This window comes from Chroicocephalus ridibundus, chromosome 6, assembly GCF_963924245.1.
Source record: "Chroicocephalus ridibundus chromosome 6, bChrRid1.1, whole genome shotgun sequence".
Lineage (NCBI taxonomy): Eukaryota > Metazoa > Chordata > Aves > Charadriiformes > Laridae > Chroicocephalus > Chroicocephalus ridibundus.
The window spans coordinates 46513648-46536694 of NC_086289.1; the positions used below are offsets into that span (position 1 = coordinate 46513648).

At 55.1% G+C, this 23047-nt stretch overlaps 1 protein-coding gene across 1 annotated transcript in view; it reads right to left on the reverse strand.

The window, feature by feature from the left end:
• Window positions 1-19388: 19388 nt before the first annotated feature.
• XXYLT1 (xyloside xylosyltransferase 1) overlaps window positions 19389-23047 on the reverse strand; it is a 35438-nt gene continuing 31779 nt past the window's right edge. The window contains exon 4 of the mRNA XM_063337457.1: window positions 19389-20494. Within this exon, the coding sequence (XP_063193527.1) occupies window positions 20098-20494 (397 nt within the window). The 3' untranslated portion in view covers window positions 19389-20097. The remainder of the gene's footprint in view (window positions 20495-23047) is intronic.

Genomic DNA, 23047 nt, shown 5'->3' on the forward strand with positions numbered 1-23047 from the left:
ACGCAGACACGTGGGAAGGGACACCAAGCCCTCCATCATTGCAAGAGGAGACCAAACAGCACCAAAGGGCTAAAACATGACACTCAACAAAAGCCATCTCAAAATCAATAGCAGTTTTTCTACAGTGCAACAGACCAAACACTGACCAGCTTACCAGGAGCTGGGGAACGGACTGCCACTGCAGGTCTTGAGCATGAGGAAGAGCAAGCCATCCACACACAGAGGAGAGCTGATTTAGGCCTGCTTGCATGGCCCAAATAGCCTGGCCAGGACCAGCTGGGGTGCGTGAAGCCCGTGGGTGGCCAATAAAAAAAAGTAAGTGAGGGCAAGGCACAGGTGAGCTGTGGTGGATTGGGTTGGGTGCCAAGGAGAGCTGTCAGCCTGACGCAGCTGCCAGAGCCCTCCCAGGGCTGAAGTGTGGCTGCGAGAAGCCTCTGTGCCAGCTAAATCAGCCTTCCATCATACTCAGATGGAGAAGAGAAGGCTCCGGGGAGACCTTATAGCAGCCTTCCAGTACCTGAAGGGGGCCTAGAGGAAAGATGGGGAGGGGCTGTTTGCAAGAGCATGTAGCAATAGGACGAGAGGCAATGGCTTTAAACTAGAGCAGGGTAGGTTTAGAGTAGACATTAGGATGACGTTCTTTACAGTGAGGGTGGTGAGACACTGGAACAGGTGGCTCAGAGAGGTGGTGGAGGCCCCATCCCTGGAGACATTCAAGGCCAGGCTCGATGAGGCTCTGAGCAACCTGACCTAGTTGAAGATGTCCCTGCTCACTGTAGGGGGGTTGGACTAGATGGCCTTTAGAGGTCCCTTCCAACCCAACACATTCTGCGATTCTATGATAGATACATCTGTTAGCCTTTTTGTCTGGCTCATACCTACAGCCATTTGTCATCGCGGCTTCCTCGGGTGTGGGTGCGCGGGGCAGTGGCCGGGGAGCAGCGCCCTGTGCTCTGGGATGCTGCCCATCCCGTGGGCACTTTCCTATTTCCTTCCCCCTTCTTACGCTGAGTCAGTGCCGGTGTGGTGACAGTGAACCAGCATGCGAGCTCTCGCATGGGACCTGCAGCCCTGCGGGAGGTGCCTGGGTGCTGGGACGGGTGATGAGGCTTTTCGGGGCGTGAGGGAGTGAGCTGGGGAAGAAGAGATGCTGGATGCGCAGCCCGGGGGCTGCCACGCAGTTTGGTCTCCGCTCTGTGGATGGGCAGCCCATGGGTTGCACCAGGCTCTGCTTCGACATGAGGCGCTGCTCAGGGAAGTGGAAGCAGATTTTGGGGTGAAGAGCAAACCATTTGCTGGGGTGAAGGTGGCCACGGTAGGAGAGAGGGGCTGGAGGAGGGTGACAGCTTGGCTGGAGAGCTCGCCGTTCCCCAGCCACCAGAAATAGCTGCCAGACAGCTCTTTGGTGATGCACAGGCAGAAATATGTCCCAGCCACACAGTGGCCTCCTTCCAACAGTGTGCAATTAAAAAGCAAGTTTGCAATTTGATAATTTGTAGAGAAGAAATTAATTGCTACCTGTATCTTACCTGGGTCTGCGTGCTGCGATGACTGGCGCACACGCCCGGTCAGGACCTCCCGGGGAAGGGTAATTACCGGGGGAGGGAGCCGCAGGAGCCCGGCGTGGTGATGAGAGATGCCACTCGCCCTGCGGCCTCGGCCATGGCCGTGCACCCGTGTGCATCAGGCACACCAGAGTTAGAGATATTCAAGTGAAAGAGCCCGTCCCCTGCAGCCAGGGTGGGACCCTTCCTAGATGCTGAACGTGAGAGACCCCCATCCTCTGCCACAGCCCCGGTCTGGGAACCACCAGCCTGCTCCAACCGTGCTCTGCTTTGGAGCAGGAGGGAGCTGGATCAGGTCCCAGCTTGAGACGGCGCTGAGGTCTCGGCTCTTCAGACTGCCATGACACACCTTTGTCAGCAGGTTTCTTTGTATTTTCTTATTGCTACTGGAACAAAAACATGTTATCTGCGCGAAGTCCTAGCAACCCAGCAGCCGTGCTCCGTGGGGAGGGGTGTGCAGGGACCCCATCCCTGCCCAGCACAGCTGCGAGGAGCCGCTCACCCTGCCGTGGGACTGGTCCTTTGGAGCATCGCTGCGCAGGGTGCCCACGTTCCGGCTGCCAGAGGAGCCCCCTCCCCGTGTTTTGCCTGCGGGCAGGTTTTGGGTGTTGGCTCCTGTGCTTTTAAGCGCATGTGGGGGTAGCATGAAAGGCTTATCTGCCTCTCCTGGGGATGAAAGGCAGCCATCGCACCCACCCAGCAGGAACCTGCCCATCCGCCCACCCCTATCTCGGCTCTGCCGGGCGCTGCTGCGACGCCATGGCTGGAGAGCCCAAGGGGAGCAGCACCCGCAGGTCAGTGCCCACACAGAAGGGACGGGGAGCAGGATGGCACCACTGGTACCACAGCCCAGCAGAGCGGTCGGTGGGCTGGAAAGCCCCACACTGAAATATAGAAATGATCTGCCGGGGATGGGGCATGCAAATAGAACCTCATCGCGGTGGCCGAGAGCCAACCCAGCACATGCCAGCCGGCTCCCCAAAGATGCCACTGGGAGAAGGTGCAGGTCTCCATGTCACAAGCTTCGCAAGAGGTGAAGGCAACTGCAAAAATAAAGATCAGATTAAAAAGCATAAGTTCATGGCAAACTGCATCTACATCGGGAGCTCCCAAGACTGATGAAAGAAGCGGCGAGCACAAGGAGAAACCTCTGCCTGGCCCAAAAAGGCAGAGGATGACAAATCAAGTAGGCAGCAACCCAGAAAAGGAGAAGTGTTTGATAAATAGTTCAGCATTTGGGAGGCAAAAGCCAAACAATACAGCAAGTTATAAAATAAAATATCACAGTTATAAAACACTTTCCATCCTATGAGGGCTTCAGGAAGATGCTAAACAATGGCTACGGAGGTTAGATTTTTCAATCAGCAGGTCTGACACATCGGCGAGTGTAAAGGAGCCGGGTAAGGAGCCGTCTAATTAGCGCCTGCGAGTCCCTGGGACTTCCCCCGGGGTCCCAGCGCTGGCGCCCTGCCCCGATGTCCATGGAGTAAACAGGATGTCCCAGGCCGGTCCCGCTGACATCAGTCCTGTGCTGAGGGGTGAAACGGCCACGGCCGGCTTCTATCGATAAAGGTTTGAAGTGGGGAAATATCATTAGTGTCAATTAGCACCATTTTATGGAAAAGAGATCTTGGCACGTCTCTCTTCTTGAAATTGCCTGTATCAGTCAAACTGGTGACAGTGGTGATGTAAGAAGCTTGCGTAAGGCATTTGGCACTTCCAGCTGCTTGGAGCGAGCGCGGGGAGTGAGTGCATTGGAAATCCAGACACTCCCGAGGTCCCAGGGCCTGGCTGCAAACACGGCACCGCCGCTCAGCCGGGTGCTTCCAGGGGCCTCCGGTGGGGATTAATTCTTGTCCCTCCATTATTTAACACCTTCTCAGTTTCTCAGCAAAGGCAGATGCCCAGGTTCCGTCAGGGTGACGCAGCCCTGGGAGCAGGCTGTACCGCTGGCACGGCACCCGGCACCCGGGCAAGGGAGGGATGCATCCGGGGAGGCTGGGGACTCCCCCACGCCCAAAAGATGCCTCCCTAGGGAAGGGGCTGAACGCAGCCACCCGGGGGGGTTTGCAGCCCCCGGAGAGCCATGCGCAGCACGGGGTCAGCCTTTCAGGAGGGGGCGGGGAAGCCGGGTAAAGCCCAAAGAGGAAGCTGGGGAGTGGTGGAGGGATGGGAAGACAGACTTTTCATGGAGAGAAATTCCTGGGACACCATCCGCATGGGCCAGAAAAAGAGGTTAGGGGGCTAACTTGATCCCGGCTTATTAAAGCTCTTTCTGATGTGATTAAATCTTTGGCAGTGCCTCTGTTTGGCAGGCAATGACGAAAGAAGGCGGCAGTTGGAAATAAGGCATGGATATTTCAATGGGTGAGGGTAGCTGGCCCCTGAGATGCTCTGCCGAGGACTGCGGTGAGTTCCCCATCCCCGGCAATGCGGTAACCGAGGGTTGGGTAGGCTCAGCCTGCGTGCCCCTGACCTGGCTGTCCTGCAGGCTTGTCTCCGAAGCAGCACGCGGTCCCTGTGCACGAGACAGGTCTTCACGAGAAAAGTGTTACGGAGAAATCTCGAGCGGGTCTGTTTCCACCCCGGGGAGGAGCCCGCAGAGCCTGAGCAGCCCCAGCCCTCAGGGGACATCCCACCCAGCCACGCTCTGGCACTGCAGCTTGCACGGGAAGTCTGGCCTGTCGTTTTCCTGCTGGGGACACAGCTGCTTCCTCACGGATGGGGACACATCGCCTCCACATGCCAGGTGATGGAGGGCACGTGGCCGGAGGCAGGACCGCGGCCAAAGTGGGCGCAGCTGCCAACACCTGGTCACCCTGGGAAGGTCATGGTGCCCAACCAGACGCACACAGTGATGAGCTCCTGGGTGAAATGGTCCCCCATCCCTGGATCACAGTGGCCCCCAGCATGACTGTCATCTGAGATGAACACGTTTCAGGTGGGCAAGGAGCGTGACACAGCTCTGCAGCTCCGCTATGGACAAAATCAGTGCTTGCGGACCGTCCCCCTGCCATGGGGCTCACCTGCCTGCCAGCCCAGCTCAGGGGGGCACTGGGGCTGTGGGCAGATGGAGGAGCTATTGGTGGGCTTTCATAAATATCGGCATAAACACAGCCTCAGGGAGGGATCTGGATTTACAGCTGGCCTCTCCCTGCCTGGATGAGCCCCATCCTTCATCATTTACCTGGAGCAACAAATCATGGCCCCCGTGTGCTTGCCACTTGCCGGGTTTCGATGGATGCCTCTCCTAGGAAAATCCAGGTGAACACACCTGGTTGCTCCTTTTTAGAAGACAGCTTGCTGCTGACAAGAAGCAATAAAGAAAACTTGGCTGATTAATGTACTGTCTTCTTTGACATGCATGCTAGAAAGAGAAGAGTGGATAAGAAGGTGATGATGAGCAGCATGATTAGAGACCCACAAGGGGAAACGAGCATGTTCTCCAAATTGGAGGCAGCAGAGCGCAACACCTGAGCCATGATTAAAGATGGATCCTGCAATCTGTCCCCGTGTGGAGGCCACCGGCTTCTCTGTGATCCGGCTTGTAATTGGAGTAATTACTCAGAGTTCACCCTAAGGAGCATGGTGGAACATCGTGTCGGGTTGTTTCTCTCTCTGGTGACGTGGCAGCTCCTTCTAAATGGCTCTGAAGTACCTGGGTGTGATGCCGAAGGAGGTGGCCGCGGGCAGGCAGCTCCGTGCCACTGTCATCGTGCGCCGTGGCCACAGCTGAGCAGGGCTGTGCTGGCCCCTGCACCCAGCCTGTGGAAATGGAGCGAGAGTCCCTCAGCCCAGCGCACTTGGCAGCAGAGGTAGTGCCCAGAAATTAATTACCCGGCAATCATTTAATTCACACTCCTCTTTTCCCCTCAAACCTCCACGCCAGCACCGCTTGGCAGGCTGGGCTGCCCGTAATCCCTGCTCCATGTTCGGATCCGCAGTTAATCCCTTCCAGCGGGCAGCTGCCCTTCCTGCTCATTTCCCTCTGTGCCAGCCTCGGCACATCCCTCCTCGACAGCTCTCTGCCGCCGGCTGGCTACCCAGGTGTGGCCGGTCCCCAGGCCAGCTCCGTGGGCACGGTGAGGCTGTAGCATCCCCCACCTCGCTGCCCGAGACCTGCACAGGGCCATGGGGCGGCTGGTCGAAGGGCCGCAGTCCTGGTCCCCTGGTTCACACGGTTAAGCCCTGTGCCAGCCATGGGAACAGGAGATCGTTTATTTGTCACCTCGGGAACATAAGCCGAGGAGCGTGTTTTGCAAAGGACACGGGGCAGCTTGCAGCTCCAAAAACCAGGCCCACGGCACATGGCCGGATCCGGCCCCTCAGAATAACAAACCGTCAGCGCACGTGAAACACGCCATCCCCCCGGCAGGCTGCAAGGACAACAGGAAGGCTGAGGCCGTTGTTCTGTCATGAGGCGGAAGAGGGGGGAACCGGGTGGGCTTGACATTTGACAGCCCCCTCCCTGCCTCCTGACAGGGACCTACCTGCCAGATCCCACAGGAGACGCCCGTGGCCCCATGGGGCTGTCCGTGGGAAGGACAACTGGCAGATCTTGCCCCAGCCCCTGCCCCGGCATGGCGGGGATGTATCCCGGGGTCTCACCCCCCTGCTCCCTCCCTGGGGCTGGTGCTCACCCAAGGCACCTTGTTGCTCCAGCCTCTCCAGGGATGCTGCTGGTGCCAGGCGGTGGGGATGGTGGTGTCACAGCCCATGGGTGGGGGGTCCATGGCTATGAGCAACAGGACAGGGACAGCCACTCGTGGTGTCCCATCTGTGTGTCTGATGCCGCGCTTATTCCTGGAGCCGCTAGTGTAAGGAAGGACAGGGAAAACCCTGTTTTGGGAGTCCCCAGCTCGGTTGGGATCAGGGATCTGGGTCCTGGCCAGCAGCCCCTGGACCACGTCCAGTCACGCGTTGCAGTTGGGGATGGGATATGCAGACCCATCCCAGTGCCTCTGTCTGTGCATGGGCAAGGAAAGACCTTGGTTCCTTGCTTCTCTGCAAGCCTCATGGTCTCCAACATCACCAATAGCTTCAGTATGCCCGCCTTTGACACTGCAGGTGCTTCTCCTTTCACCCACACCATCAGCCATCAGCGTTAGGGGCTGGAAGGGACATTTCTGCCCTGCCCACAGCAACTGCTGCTGGCGCTTTGCCCACACTAGGAATCCGGTGGGACGGCGAAGCAGGGGCAGAGGGACCTGGCCTGGCTCTGCTCATCCCCACTCCAGCACAAACCAAGAGCACCATACATATTTTGTAACTTGAAGGGCGAACAACTTCACGCTCCACAAGCAGCAGGGCGCAGACTGGCCCACGGCCCAGTTTCGGTGGCTCGTCTTCCCAACAGAGGAGCTCAGCAATGCTGGAAATCAGGCTGCGACGTTATGCAAGACCCGCGCACGGCTGATCCTGCTCCCCCGCGCCCCGCAGCGTAACCTGCCAAAGGCTCCAGTGCTGCCAACCACCAGGGCTGTCCTCCCCACGGCCGCAGCACCTGGGGGACTCGGGGACATTGCCCCCCGGCAGGCACGGAGCCTGTGCTCCGCAAAGTACCCACTTGGCTGGAGCTCGTGGGGCTTCCCAGCACCGGATCAAGCCTGCAGTCTGTTTTCCTGGCTGCAGCACTGCTCTGCCAGGAGGTGTTGATGAACTTGGCTGGTTGCTAATTGCCAGGAAGAGCCCAGCGTGGAGGTCGCGGCGGGGGCTGTTCTCCGGGAAGAGGGAGGTCAGGGCGGCCTCCGTGCAGGACCAGCTTGGTTAAACGGGAGAGAAGGGGAGAAGGGGTCCCTTCTTCTTGGAGAAGGGGTCGCACCAGCGGCCAGGCTGGAAAAGCCCTGCTGCTGGAGAGATGTTCCCTTTTAAACACCGTGGATTGACATTGGTTTGGAAAAAACACAGCCAAAGCCCTTCAAAATTTCCATGTGTGTCTCACATCTGCATCTCAAATGTAGATAGAAAAAAAAGACAAGACCACAATATTCAAAAAGTTCCTCCAAGGTGCATTGAGACCGCAGGGCCACGACTGTGTGGTAAGCTGCTGCTTGCCCCTCTGTTTAACAGCGACCGGCACCTCCCTCCTCACTTTAATTTTTTTTTTTTTAATATTCCCCCCCCCCCCCCGCAGGTCATCTGCAGTTCTACCCTGGGGCTCCTGCCTTAGCTTCCCCCAGCAAAACGCCTGGCCGTACAGGCAAACACCCACCCTCCTGTTCGGCAGCGCTACCTCCTGTGCCAGGAAAAGCCCCGTCCCACCCTCCGGCGGGACACTGCCCGGAGAGGGTGACGTGGGGGACGTCACATACCCGCGTGCTGTTGCACACCCATGTGCGCTCGCCCTCCTGCGGGCACTCGCCGCCCCCCCTGGCCTTGGCCAGACGCCCCGCAGCGCGGCGGGAAGGGACACGCTGCACTCGGGGCCAGGCCTCGAAGGGAGCCAGGCTGGGAGAGACGGTGAGACTGCTTAAAAGCCTTTTTTTCACTCGTGATGTCTAATAACGATAAGCCGCCTCAAAAGATGAAAGATGCCCTTTGGTGCACTTTGGAAGCAAGAATAAGGCAGGAAGAAGCGCCAGCCTTAAATTACTGTGAAAGCTGACACTACCTTTTAACATTTAATGTGCAAAAAGCCCGTGTCCCACCACGTCTTGAAAGAAGTCTCTTGCATTATAAGCGTGACCGATAACGACTGGAGATAATTCATGCCTCCTCCTGGCGGGTGCAAAAGCTGCCAGCAGATAATGTCTTTCATGCTACCATTTTTCCCTCTGGAGGCGTAGGTTTGCAACGTGTGAACATAAATCCATGCAGAAAGCCCAGTTGATGTCCTCCCAATGCAGAATATACTGTGGAGAACATGAGCCCCAGCTACGGCATGGCTCGGGAGCAAAGAACGGCCAATGTTTGGGGCTTTCACCTGACCAGGCAGAATAAAGCACTGCGTCTTGATTTATTTTGTTTTTTGATTTATAGACAAAGACTCTTTGATGCAAAGCCTCCCATGCGACACACATGGGAAGTGTTTCGTCGGGACTGAAACTGTTTATCAGACTTAACACGACTAGCAGCAAGTTTTTAGTTTCCTTTCAAGCTCTCAAGGCTTTAAAGGCAATACTCTTGGCAGGTATTTTCACCTAGCGTCATTCTGAAAGAGGGAAAATAGCTGAGGCCTCTGGGATTCACTCCCTTTCTGTGAGAAACATTTATCACCCTTCGTACAGCTCTCCGCAATCTTTATTTCTATCAGACCCCTGTGACCAAAGATCTTCCCCTATCTGAAAGCGTTTCTTCCCCATCAAACACAGATCGTGTAACGCTCCCCCACGCATACCGATTTTGTTTCTTGAAAATTACAGTTTCCAGATCAACTGGGCAAGGCGTTTTGCTGTCCCAGTACGCTCTGTGGGGCAGGACCTGCTGTCCCCAGAGGGGAGGCTGAAGCAAGGGGAGGACGCAGGGGCGGTGAGGGGCGATGCCTCCATCCTCCTCCAGGAGAAGGGAGCCCAGCTCCAGGAGAAGGGTCCCCACGCGTGGGACCTCCCCGGCATGCTCTCGGCCTGGGTTTGCAATGCCCCCCAGCAAGAGCTGCCCCATGGGCCAGGAGAGCATTGAGGACCTTCCCAGGAGATGCTCCTGGACACCAGGAACCTACCTGTGCCCTGTTCTAACAGCGGCGCTCAGAAGAGGTCCCGCAGGCTCGGCATGGGCGCAAGTGGGCTGGGAATGAGCTGAAGGTGCTGAGATCAATTTTTCTCCTAAAACAGCAAAACACTGACCACCATTCACAAGGGGGAAGGGACAGCTGTGTCCCACCTTTCTGCCCCATGGCGGGACACTGCGGAGGGAAGGGAAGCAGCCCCACAGCCTTCCCCACGCCATGCAACAGGCTGAAAAGCTGGGGGCCACTTTCGTAAAAATACCCCTCTTTTCTAATTTACTTTGTTTGAACAAGGAAAAAGTTGGCACAAGCAGAGGAACTGCCGGAGAGCAATCCCCAACGGCGGGAAGAGGGGACCTTGTGCTCAGCGTGGGAATCAGGCTGGAAAACCCACACCCTTGCACACAAACCCAAGTCTTCCTTCTGCCTTGTCCTACCACCGCCCTGAGCTGCTCTCCGCAGGGAGATCCCCCACCGGAACATCGTGCTTAGGATTGGGCTTCCCCAGAGAGGTTACCCCAGGTTTCTGCTCTTCACAATCTGGGCAGGGAAATGGCACGGCAAACGTTTATATTTATTCATAACTCTGGAAAAAGCACGTATATGAACCCCAAAAATCCCCTCCCACTCCCCCCTTTTGTTGCAGAGGTTTATCAAAGGGCTGGAAGGCAACGGCAAGGCAGGTTTTGTCGCAGTGCTGGGCACGGCTGCTGGGGGCTCTGAGCTGCTGCGAAGGTTGTAGGAGACACCGGAGATAAGCAGCAGACAGCAGTTACGTGTGTTGGATACAATACCTTGGTTCTTCTTTCATCTAGAAAATAAACTATTAAAGATTTGCTTGAAAGGGGCATTTTCTCTGTTTTGCCATTGATTCTTCCAGCTGTAGAAATATCAGAGTATTTCCAACAGCTGTTTGTTAATGGTGGTTTGAAAGGATCAGAAACCATCGCCTGATTATTTCCAAGGCGGCAATGAAACTGAATTAACAATATTTGAAAACATAAAAAGTAAAGTACAAGCAAATGGTTTGACCTTCAACAATATTTGCAGCTGATAATGGCAACGTTAAACTGGTGAGAGACTATCCTAATCACACACTTGCGGAAAATGAGGAGGAATATTTGCTTCCAGCTAATTGCTGAGCCTGTATGCCATGTAATACCACAGAGTGCTTTCTAAATAAATTATCGTTTGATCTTGAAGGTTGTGCAACAAAACTTTTCAATTGCCTTTTCTCATCATCAAAAGAATTTCGGGATTACAGGGGAGATTTCATTTTTTCGGCTGTGCGTACGTGGAGGTGCAGAGGCGTGCCCTGACAAGCCGGTCAGCTTTATGCTTTGCCATCTGCGACGATCTCGAGATGTTTCCCAGCTCAGACCCATTTCCTCATGTGTGAAGCGAGGGCTGCCAAGCTGCTCCAGTCGGGGTCGGGGTGGTGGGGACCGGGCAAAGAAGCTGCCAATGCCTATGCCATGCCGCGAAGTCCAGGCAGCAGGAAGCAGCGCAGCCTTTGGTACCACCGAGAGCCCAGGACACCCATTTTTTGCTGAACACAGCTCTAAAGAAAAGGAGCCCGGTGCAGCTCCCTGTGCCCCCATCCAGAGCATCTCAGCTGGGTGAGGGGCAGCACCTCCTTTCCAGAGAGGTGGTGGAGGCCCCATCCCTGGAGACATTCAAGGCCAGGCTTGATGAGGCTCTGAGCAACCTGATCTAGCTGAAGATGTCCCTGCTCACTGCAGGGGGGTTGGTCTAGATGACCTTTAAAGGTCCTTTCCAACCCAACCCATGCTGTGGTTCTATGATTCTGCCGTTACCCCTGCGCCCGCCCCGCTGCTGCTGAAGCGCTGCCCATGCAACCTCGGCGATGAGCCACTGCTACGCTACAAACCTCAGAATTCGCTGATTTATCATTTTCAGCTTAATTAATTTGTTTGTGCCATCCCAGGCAGGTGTCCCAGAGCGAAGCCTCTCCTCTCCTGGGGCAGGCGCCTGCCCCCTCCCCTGCCGAGCCGAGCCTCTTGACTCTCCCTTGGCTTTACATGACTCTTAATTTCTTCCACAATGCTTCATACTTTTTTTTTTTTTTTTTTTTACAAGGCCTGGTTAAAAATAACGCGGCTTGATCTTCCGTATGTGAAAAACCTCAGAGAACATCTGTTCTCTGAAGGGGAAATTAGAAAAAAGCAAATGAACTTGGCTCTTCGCTATTACAAGACAGCAGCAGGGCACCCCGCTCTGCCAGGGCACCTTCTGTAGCGGCGCCACCGGCCCAGGTCTCCGGCTTCTGCAAGCAAAATGAATGGGATCACCTGTGCTCCCCACACCTGGAATTTGGAGGAACTAGCATGCATTTTACTGTGCTGAAATTTGACAGCAGTATGAACCCAGGTTGGTCTGTAGCAGGAACCCTGAGATCCCGGTGCCTGCGCAGGCGATGGGCGGTGTGTGGGTGGGCAGCCCCCACAGTGGTGCCGGGACCCCCAAGACATCACCAATGTCCCAGTGCCCTCCCTGTGGCTTCCAGCCACTGGGGATGTCTGCAGAGCAGACTCCATCCGACAGCCCCTTCCCTGGGCAGGCGCGGGACAGCCACAGACGCCCTCCCGGCCAGCCCCGTCCCCGCTGCCGGCCTCAGCACTGATGGAGCTCGAAGCAGGCCCACGCCTGCTCTTGCGTTACCAGAAGGTTGCTATTCTACAAGCAGCTATAAAGGGCTCAGAGAGTACCAATTATGGTTTTCAGATAACTGATCTGCAAAAAGCAAAGTTATTTCGAGAAGGGTAAATGTAGCCGAGACCATTATATATAATTCATGTCTGCCCACAGCATTCCTGCTCTGCTGAGTGTGGTGGCACTTCGAACTCCATGTCCTGTCCCAGATGCGATGCTGGGGGCAGGGGGACTTTGCTTTCTAGCACCTCTGCTTCCCCAGGAGGACTCCTGATAGCAGGAGGTCCCCCCAGAAGCGTGGCCTGCCACCCTCCCGTGCCGCTCTGGCTGCCCACACGCACCCCTGCCACAGCCCCGGGGCTTTTACAGGCACGTCCCCAGCACCCCACACCGCTTCCATCCCACCGTGCATGCCATGCTCTGGGTACCTGCTGAACCCACCCATCCCACCGGAGCAGGGCGGGCATCACCGCCCCATGAGGGATACGAAAATGAAACAGGGAAAAGGAGCCACTTCACCCCAGGACACCTGGTTTCCAGGTCGGTGTCCTGCCCCCTCTAGTCACATTTGGCACTGGAGCTGAAAGGACGGCCAGAAAATCTAGAAATTCCCTCCCAGCTCCATGTCAGACAGTGGTTTCTCAGCCTACGCTTCTTTTTCCCCTCTAAGATCAGGGCAACACGGTCCCTCCGCGGGGAGGCTGGGCTGAGCCCCGGCTGCAGAAACCAGCGGGCAGGAGGAGCTGCAGAATGGCAAACAGCGGCGATTCCACTCCGGAGCCCACGGAGTCATTTTCAGGCTGTGTGTGTGACGCTGCCGGGAGCCCCTCAGCCTGCCTGGTGCTCCTGCCCAAATTCAGCTGACACTTTAATTCATTAAGAACCTGGCACTCCGCTTTCATGACAAGTGTATGACTGCCTTGGCACTCCCTGCTCAGCCCAGCGTTATTTAAATGCTTCCCCTATTATTATTCGATAATGCATCCTATTACACACAGCTCTTGAGGGAAGGAGAAGATGAAACACTCTGTGCATTTTATATCCTCGTTCTTTCCCAGAAAAGCTTCACTGAAGCAATGACTGGCAAAAGAAATTTAGTGGCATCTGCTGAAAAAAATTTTGAGGTTTACAAGTAAATGATTCATGATAGGATATTTTGTTACATTCGGTTTAATAGCGCTGACTTCTTGTATTTCCTATTTTTGCAATGTCTGCTGCTTTGAAAATGTGAAGCAGTGGTGTGTCAGCACGGGCAGAGCGTGCTGGCCTCCAGTTTCTGTGTGCTATTTTCTGAATGCTATTTATTTTCCTCTAGCTCAGTTACTGCATCTTTTAAAAATGCGGTGTCCAAAGCCCTGTTGGCCTCCCTCTTGCTCCAGGTCAGGCTTTTTTGACCTGGAAAATTTAATACCCGATGAATCTTACACCAGTTTTCCCATTCTTTTGCCCAATCTGGGAATCAAGCTGCTATCTCGGAGTTGCCAGTCTCCTCCTTTGAACACCAGCACGGGACTAGTATCCTCCTTGCCTTTTGCACAGGCGTTGTAGTTTATTCCCATCATTTCACTGGGATATGCCCCAACCCCCTGGACTCCAGGCACTGCTGTTTCACTTCTGCTGCGTGCAGTGATTTACAGTGCCAGGACACCTTTCCCAATTACCAGACAAAAATTGCTGCTGGACACCTCTGCCTTTTCTATAGCACTAAGAGTTTCCCAAACCGCTGGGCAGAGACCCTACATAATTGCAAAAATTCATTTGTTCCCAGGAGAGGGGGTAAACGCTGCTGATTCTCCTCAATTGCACCATCCTTGTCCATAACCTGGAGGCTGCTTTAACCCCCGGAGAACCTCGTTGCCACCCTCCGACCTGACCCCAGCTCTGCAACACCCACGGGGTGTCCCTGCCGGGGGACCAGCAGGTGTATCACGAGTCACCCTGGTCATTTTTCCCCTGAGAAGGTGCTGAAGGCCCACAGCTTTCCCCCACGAACGAAGATTTTCTCCCTGCAGGCTCAGGCGAGGGCTGCTGCGGAAGGGATGGCGGTTGGTGTGACAGGAGGCGGCAGCCACAGCTGATGGACGTCGCTCTGCGCAGAGACCAGCCCCTGCGCAGCGCGGGTGGGCCGATGGAGCGGAGACCTGGGGCCCCGTAAGCGCAGCCTGCAGGGACAGGCACAGCCAGGCAGAGCGCGGACCGGCGGCTTCGGCCAGGGAACCCCTATCTGCTCCGTATGACCCACATTTTCTGCAGCTCTTTCCATCAGCTCTGCATTTCTGCCTCCCGAACAGCTCAGCAGCAGCAGCAGGTGCTGCCGTGTCACCGCTATCCCCCATCTTCCAGATAATGGGTTTTGCCGCGGGACCATAGGGGCTGTCGGTTCAGCTGAGCATCCTTTACCTGGGCAGCTCTCCGTGCCCCATTCCATGGTCGAGGGGCTCAGCCTCACATCCCTGTTCGTTATTTCCCTGCTGCTGCCGGTGTTTTTAATCACTCCATATAAAACTTCCCTCTCTCTTGACCATGGCAGGTCTTGCTGGAAGGGTAGGGCTTTGCCGTGCTTCCCAGGCAGCCAGAAAAGTCTCCCAGCATAGAAAAGAGATGAGTTTGAAAGTAAAAAGTGTGCAGGAAAAAAAATACACCTTTTATTTCTGAGACACTGCCTAAACCCCCGTGTGCCACAGGGCACCCGCAAGTGTTTTGTTCCCTAAAGGGAGACTGTCCCTACCACTAAAAAGGGCCTGTTTACCCTGAGCAGCTCCAAGGAGGGCATGCGTTATGACAAAGGCCCCAAATCTTTCAATAGCTGCAAAATGCACTGAGAGCGAGTGGTCTGTAGGCGATAAATGGAGCGACTACACGTAGTGCCTCCTGTGAACACGGCTCTGTGTGCAGCCCATGGCTCGCAGGGCTTTAGGTTTGTCACCAGTAGGGTCTCAAATGGCTGTTAAACAGTGGCTGAGCAGGAGCGGGAGGAGAAGCTGGCACCGGAGACAAGCATCCTGCCAGGGCTGCAGGATGACAAATCGGAGGGGGACTATTCAGAGGGGGACGGGAGCCCTGGGACAGGGCTTAACCCACAACAGCAATGTGAAAGATGGGCAGGGACTCTTTTATCAGTGAGTGTAGCGATAGGACGAGGGGTAACGGTTTCAAACTGAAAGAGGGGAGATTTAGATTAGATATCAGGAAGAAATTCTTTACTGTGAGGGTGGTGAGACACTGGCACAGGTTGCCCAGAGAAGCTGTGGCTGCCCCATCCCTGGAAGTGTTCAAGGCCAGGTTGGATGGGGCTTTGAGCAGCCTGGTCTAGTGGGAGATATCCCTGCCCATGGAACTACATGATCTTTAAGGTCCCTTCCACCCCAAACCATTCTATGATTCTATAATTCTATGAATGTGAGCAACATCTGCCCCAGGAAAAACACATCTGGCTCTCAGGAAAGCCCCTCAAATCTGAACATCCCCTTCCCCGGGCGGGCAACGCCAAAGCCTCCCATCAGGGCCAACCCGGAGCCAATTCTGGCAGCTCTGGACTCTGCTTTCTTTCAGCTTTTTCTTCCGACAGGCCAATTGCCTAAATTAATGTTGAGACTTTAGGTACAACACAGCTAATTCCCATGAAAAATCTCAGCAAGGTAATTTGCTCCAAGGGCTCCCCGCGTTAGCAGTCGGTTAGCAAACAAATAATTTCCAGAGGAGAACTGCACAAACTGACGGCGCTGAAAAGGCTAACAGGAGCGGGCAGCAATTTCTTAGCAATTATTAATTAAGCCACAGAGGCTGACAACAGTCAGAGACGGAGCTACTAAAACCCTGGCTGCAATATTCACAGGCGAGGTGCTAGGGAATGTGTCCCTCCGTGGCTCTGCAAAGCGTTTGAGGAACAGCTCACAAAACAGTGCAGCAACCTAACAAAAACACGCGTTAAAAGGAAAAACCAGCAGTCGCCAACCTGTGCCCCAGGCTTACTGCTCCTTTTTGTGCCTCTTTCTGCATTCCCTTGGGGCAGATTTCATGCTGCCCACAGCTCTGCTGAAGGCAGAGGGGTGGTTCGAGTGCCCGCATTTCTTAGGGGAGGCAAAATAATAGCCTGGCTTTTTTTTTGTGGGTTTGGGTTGGTTTTTTGGGTTTTTTTTGTTTTGTTTTGCAAAGTCAGGAACTCCATCTGAGCGCTTCAGCCCGTTGTTATGGTTTGTGTTATTCTTGGCACGCTGACCGGAGAGCGCTCCGTAGGAATAGCAGAGAGCTGAAAAGTAAATATTATATCCTGCGGGAGCAGGCGCGAGGGGAGGGGGGTTATATCGCTTAATGGAGCACCCCCAGCGCCTGTTTGGGTTAGGCTTACAGTAATTGCTCCCTAGGTGAGTTTGTACCAACAATCGATCATTTCAAATGGGAAAGAAGTACAAATGAGTAAGAGAATAAACACTGACAGTGTTACGAAACGCAGGAGAGGAGAGCAAAAAATCCCATGCTGCTCGAGCGCGGGGCCAAAGGCAAAGCTGGCCAGAAAACAGGGGATACGGTTTGCTTTTATGTGCGATTTCTCGTGAATGCTGAATCATACAAGGAAAGAAATTGAATTTTCTCCTTCAGCTCAAGCTACAGACCTACCTTCCGTGGCCTGATCTTCTACAAAGAGTTCCAGGAGACCCCTCTGCTCCCCCATCTCCTTCTCCATCCTGGAAAAGCAGGGGGCTCTCGGCCCGAGCCGCACTTTGCTATGAGCAAGCGGGTGAGGAGACAAGGAGCAGGAGGCCCACAGGCATGATGGAGGAGCTCTGGGCTGAGGAACCTTGGTGTAAAACCCAGGCCACTGGGTTTTACCAAACGGGTGGTGCCCAGTGGCAAATCGGTGCTGCTTAATGCTTTCTGAGCATCTTTTACCGTGATTCTGCCAGCGGTTGCTAGTGCTGGTTGCGATGGTCCCAATGACAGTGTCATGGGGACCAGGAGGGGATGCTCAGGTTTGGCCTGGGATCCAGGAGAGGATGCTCAGATTTGGCCTGGGATCCAGGAGGGGATGCTCAGGTTCGACTTTGTCCGCCAGGAGCAGCATCTGTCTAAGGCTGGGCTGTGCAGAAGGAGGGTGTTGGAGGGCAGGGAGGGATGGGGACGGAACGTCCCCATTCTTCCATGAATAATCACCGGAGGGCAGGCACAGGATGGCCTGGCAGCCGCCAGCAGGCTGAGCACTGGCTGTGGGGTGTCCGCGGGGGTGCTGCCACCCCGGCCAAGCACAGCAAGCTCTGCTTCTGCCCCAGCGTGGACCCAGTGGCAGCACCTTTCAAAAAGGCTGAGCTGGCAGCCCCACGCCGCTGCGGCTTCTGCAGCTGAGCTCATTAGTGCCTGCAATCAGCAGGGCATGAAGGGGAGATAATTACACAGGCAGCACGGCCCCGGCTGCGTGCAGGGTCTATATATAGCGCCGTGCGGGCCCATGCTGCCTGCGGTGCTTAGTCACGGCCCCGGGGACGGTGGGGGCCAGGGGGTGCAGGCACTGCTGCATGGGGAGCTGTGCCGCTGGCCGTCTGTGGCGCCTGGGGGGAAACCTCCCCGAGATGAATTAAAGGTTTCGCTTATCATGTTTTTCCCAGTCAAAAAAATGCAGCGAGTTTCCCAGTGGACTGCCATTTTGCACAGACAAAAAATGGAAACGTTTTTTGCAAAATACCCAGGCAAAAGGTTTCAGCCTGGGGCCAGGGTGGCTGCATGGAGGGGTACCCCCCCTCTCAGCCCCCTGGGACCCCACAGAGAGGGAAAGATGCTCCCAACCCTGTGGAGAGCATCCCTCGGCCACAGGTGGAGGGTGCCCAGCGCCTGGCCCATCTCTGGGGGTGGCTGTGGGGCAGGGGGGCACCTGTCCCCACACTGCCCTGGCTCCTGAGGCCAGTGTCACCCTGTGGCAGTGCCATCCCAAACCCACTATGGTGTTTTCGGGCCATCCCCGACACCCAGAGCCACCCCAGAGCTGCTCAGCCCCGGGGAAAAGCCACGTTTGCTCATCGGCAGCCGCTCCCCAGGGCCAGTGACATGAGCTGCCTGGCCTGTATTTCCAGCACGGCCATTTCCAAACAGACAGCAAGGTCCCGCCCTGGCACGCGAGGCCCACTGTGTCACTGGTGCCACCGGTGCCACCGGTGTGCCCTGGCTGGCGAGCGCAGGGCTGAGTCCCCACAGCAGCATCCTGGGCACAGCAGGGGCTGTGCACAAGGGGCAGCCCCGGGAGACGCTTGGTGTGGCCTCAGGACATGCCAGGGTGGTTGCAAAGCACCGATGCCAACCACGGGACTGTGACATTGCTCCAGGAAGCCCTGCCCTCTCTCCGTTTCGCCCAGCAAGCCTGGGAAAGCAGCCTGGCACTGCCAGGGCAGAGGCGAGGTGGGTGGCTCCCGGGGCTGCTCCTGACCATGCAATGCAGGGATGTCCCCACCCAGATCACATCTAAGTGACAGCGGGCACCGACCAAGCGAAGCCACCCTCCAGAGTCCCTGGGAGGGTGCGTGCCCGCCGGGTGCAGTGCTCAGCGGAGCCGCTGCAAACCCTCCTCACTGCAAACCCCTCGTCCTTCAGGGTGCATCGCCAGGGTGCATCGCCCGCCCTGAATCCTGTCCCACTGCCACCTCCAGCACCCCGGTGCCTTGCCTTGCCCGGCACTGTGGGCCCTCATCATCACGGTTTTTGGTGAAAATTTGAGTCTAATACAGCAGGCTATTGCTTCTTTCACTCACCTTTAATCACTTCTTCACTGTTGCTTCCCTGGGGATGTGAAAATACTTAAAGCTGAGCTTTAGTGCTATTTAGAAATGGATCGTTCAGCAAAGCGGAGGGCTGCAGCCCGCGCTGCAGCCTGGCATTCCCCTGACGTCGGTTAGAGGGAGGAGAGCCTCTCCCTCGGCAAAGATAAACATTCATTCACGGGCACAGGGGAAGGAGCCCAGGAAACTCCCGCCACACACTGCGTGGGCTGTTATTAGGTTAAGCCATAATTAGGTCCCCATCCCTCTATCTTGCACGTGCACGTCTCACAAACGCACACCCAGACGCACAGACAGGCACACGCCAGCTCGGTGTGAAAAAAGCAGGGCTGAAAGCAGGTTAATGCCCTTGTGACCTCCTCCGACAGAGACCAGCGCAGGACCTGGTACGTGCTGGCCGGGCTGTCCCAGATGGGATTTATTTAGGGAGCAGAGTGCTCATGCCTGAAGCCCGCTCATTCACAGCACGGACAATTCCTGGCTCCTTCCAAACCAGCCCCGGCTATGGTGAAGATGATAGTTTTTTAAAATCCGGTTTGTGTGCCGGCCCATTTATTTGCATCCCTCGCTTGGGAGAGACATGGGATAATCACAGCGATAAGCTACTTGGGGCACCACATTCAACCGCCCAACAGATATACACCAACTACTTTTTAATCATGATAAGAAAAGCATGAAACCTCCTATCGTACAGGACTTCCGCTGTGCCGCAGAAAAACAACCGAGCATGTTTTACATCTGCAGCTTTATTCTCGTACAAAAGGTTAAAGGCAAAGCTAGAAAAATGAACCTATTGGTACACGCTCACTGAACGCTTTTAAGACAAGACAGGGCAGTAAAGCTTTTATTGCTAAGAAGAACCAATGGAAGGCTTTAAAGCTCATCTAGCATTCAGTTTTTGTTTGTAAGTAACCCAATTTAAAGCAGCATTTTAGTCTTTAAAACCCTCTCGCCTTTCTGGAATGCTTCAAAAGGAAGATGACCTGAGAACGGTGTCTGCTTTCCAGAGGGACCAGACGGATGTTCTGCATGAGGTGCAGAAATGGGCCACCGAGGAACGCCAAAACGAAACACAACTGCCCAGCTGTGGACTCCCACTGATCACGAGACAAGCCAAAGCTGCACAGCATCCATGGAACCGCACCCTGCCATGTGCAAAAGCAGCGGTCACCTGATGGCTCCTCGGCTGTCCCCATGTCCCAGTGGCCGTGTCACAGAGGGGCACCACGGACTTGCCCCAAGCAGAGCCAGGAGCTAAGCCCCAGGCATGGCGACTGCAAATGTTCTGCTCCAACTACTGGACTGATACTGGACGCTCCTGGGATCCCTAGGGATAGCCCTGGGATGCAAAGGATCAGGGCTGGCCACCCTTCCCGAGGGACTGCTGGTGCAGGGCGTGCTGCAGTCAGAGCTGCTCCCAGGGGCGGCGGGTGCCCTAGTCTTCAGGGATCGGGGTGTTGCAGTTCCCGTGGTAAATTTTGACCTCACCCTCACACTGGAAGTACTGGTCAAACACGTCGCTGTATCCATGGTCCCTCCACCATGTGCAAAGCTGCCGGTTCCACGTGCAGTCGAGCACGTGGAAGAGCTCTGGGTGCTCCATCCCCACCATGGTGAAGAAATCCTGGTCCCCGAGATGGCCCTTGAAGTGGTACTTCTCTGTCAGTTTCTGCACCATGGCGGGCTCCAGCAGCTGGTTGTAGAGCTTGGACTGCCTCATGGCTTCAAGGTTCAGGAGTAGGACACCGCTGTTGAAACCGGGCAGCCCGTCAGGAGGGGGGTCCCCCACTTTGGTCTGGGGGTTCTCGCGGCGATACTGCCAGAACGTGTGCCTGCAAAGAGAGGAAAAACAGGAACAGGGGAGTCAGGGAGTGCAGCCTGAAGAGCAGCCACCTCAAGTCTGGGCACGTCTGAATCACAGCACAGGATCTACAACCCACCCAAGGGATCTTGCCGTGCTTGTCTTCTGCTGGCAGGAGGCACCCAGCCTCCTAGAGCAGCCCAGTGCTTCACAGGCTGTGGCCCTCTCCATCCCCCCGCACAGGATATCGTCCAGACCTCAGACCACTCTTCTTGCTCTCTCCTAAAGCCCTTTCTGTTTCTACCAGCATCACTCTGGTGAGCCAAGAGGACACATGATTGCGTGACTGCTCACACGGCTGTGCGGGGAGACAAAACCACATCCCCGGTGCCTAGGGCGAACCACCAGAAGTGCCCCCACTCCATGGAAATGTCCTGCAGTTAATGGGATCTCGGCAGCAGAGCTCCCAGCATCATTATTATTATTATTATTTGATTATGGGAAACTTCCGGATCAAAGATGGGCCCCAGTTTGAGGCTGTGCAAAAAGGTGGCTTGAAATAAATCTGAGCGGCAAAACTATTTCTTCAAAACAAAAATAAAAAAAAAAGAAATCCAATGGCAACACCTCATTAGCTAAATAAGCACTGCCTTCAGCATTTGCAGCCCCAGGAAGGCTCAGCTGTAGCAGCTCTGGCAGACTCAATCTTCACCATCTAATTTCCAGCTGCCAAGGAGAAGAGAGCGGCATAAGCCTAGCAATCCACTAAACTAACTCCAGTGGGTGATTCAAATGGGAAAAAATTAGACTACCTAAGCAGGCAGCCCAAAAACATCTTTGGCTCCTTCCTCAGCCCTGGGGCAGTGAGCACCCCACCATACACACACCGGCTGCTCCCTCGTGCAGGAGCTGAATTCATCCCATGCTATTATCCAAGCAGCTGGGGTTGAATCTGCCCTAAAAAAATCGCTTCTATTCAGACTGAAAGTCTTCTGCCCCAGGCAGCATCCTTTGCTGTAAAGCCGTGCAGCTGAGAGCTGACCGAGCCTGCGGTTCAGAGGAGGGCGGGAGGGACCCACGGCCCCCACCCCACCGTCTGACAGCCCAGGGGTGCCAGCACCGTGCTCTCCTTCCAGCCCTAACACTTAAGGTAAAGCTACAGCAGGGTTTTTTGCACCTTGCTGTGAAAACGTCTGGAAGAAACACTGCTAAATAGAATAAGCCAAGCCTGCCACTGGCTCCTGTCCGAATCTGTCAGACACCAACTAAAGCCTCCATGCACCTCCAGGACACAAGAATTTGTTGCTAGACAGCATGGATTTAGCACCCAAAGGTTTAACGTGGCCCCATTCTTGGAAGCTGAAGCTGGGCTAAGTCAGATGTAAGAAGACGCAGGGACATTAGCCCCTGGGACAGCTCCAGAGTAGCAGTAGGTACTCCCCCACTGGAAACATTTAAATTGAAATTTTTCTTGTAAGCAGCTGTGTTCGGCTCCAACGGGCTCTCGCTCAGGAAATCCTACAGCTTCTACAGAGATCAGGCTATTAAATCCATCCTTCTGGCCTGTCCTCTGGATCCCCGCACAGCACTGACAGACTGGCCAAGGCGAGAGCCAGGATTCAACAGCCACCAGCAGAATTATCCCGGCAGAAAACGTGGATCTATTAATGATGTCAACCGTGAGCACTTTTTTTTATTTCCTGATCCAGAAAACCACAACCATCACGCAGCATCACTTCCATACAACTTTTCATTTAGATGCTTTAGATTCAAACTTATGATATTTCTCATATCATTAAGGATCTTAACACCACTCCCTTTCACCTGATTCAGGATAGAATGGGTTTTTCCAAGTGCCCGTTTTCCATCAAAGGAAGGCTCAGTTTTTTGAGCAGCCATCTCCATGCCTCCAGGGGAAGGGGAGCAGAGGACTCGCTGCCTCATCAGAGCCCATGGGCAGCAACGCTCATTTGATCTAAAGGGCAGGGAAGTAATAAAAGGGCTCTGTCCGTGCAAAGAGCAGTTATGTCTTGAGGACAGGCACCAGGCCACTGCAAAGATGACTCGTGGATGCTCATGAGAAAAGGAAGGCAAAGCGCTCTCCATGCAGCATTAGAGGGAAGCTCAGCCTGCACAGACGAGACCCAGCCTTGCACCAATCAGCCTCCCGAGGTGCTCAGGTCCAGGGCTCTGAGCAGAGACCGGCTCAAGCCCACCTCTGCATACTCTGCTTTCTGTTTCTCCCTAGCAGTGCCAGGAAAGCCATCCCGTGCCCAAAAAATGATGCTGAAAGCTGGCAGGAGGGAGGGGGGGAGCAGTACCATGGAGGGAGGCACCTTTCCAGCTCCAAAGCAGCAGAGCCGACTACTCCTTTCATGTTCTTACCTCCAAAACCACACCCCGCCCAAGCTAAGGGATGAAATTACAGCACCTGCAAGCAGCTACAATAGGTAAAGTGTGAGTGCCCAAGCCCTCAGCATCGCCCTGCCGCAGCAGCCAGGCTGCAGTGGGGAGAAAGCACATCTGTATCAAATGACTCAATTTTTGAGCAATGCCGTTCCCCAGAGGATTACTTGGCGATGGC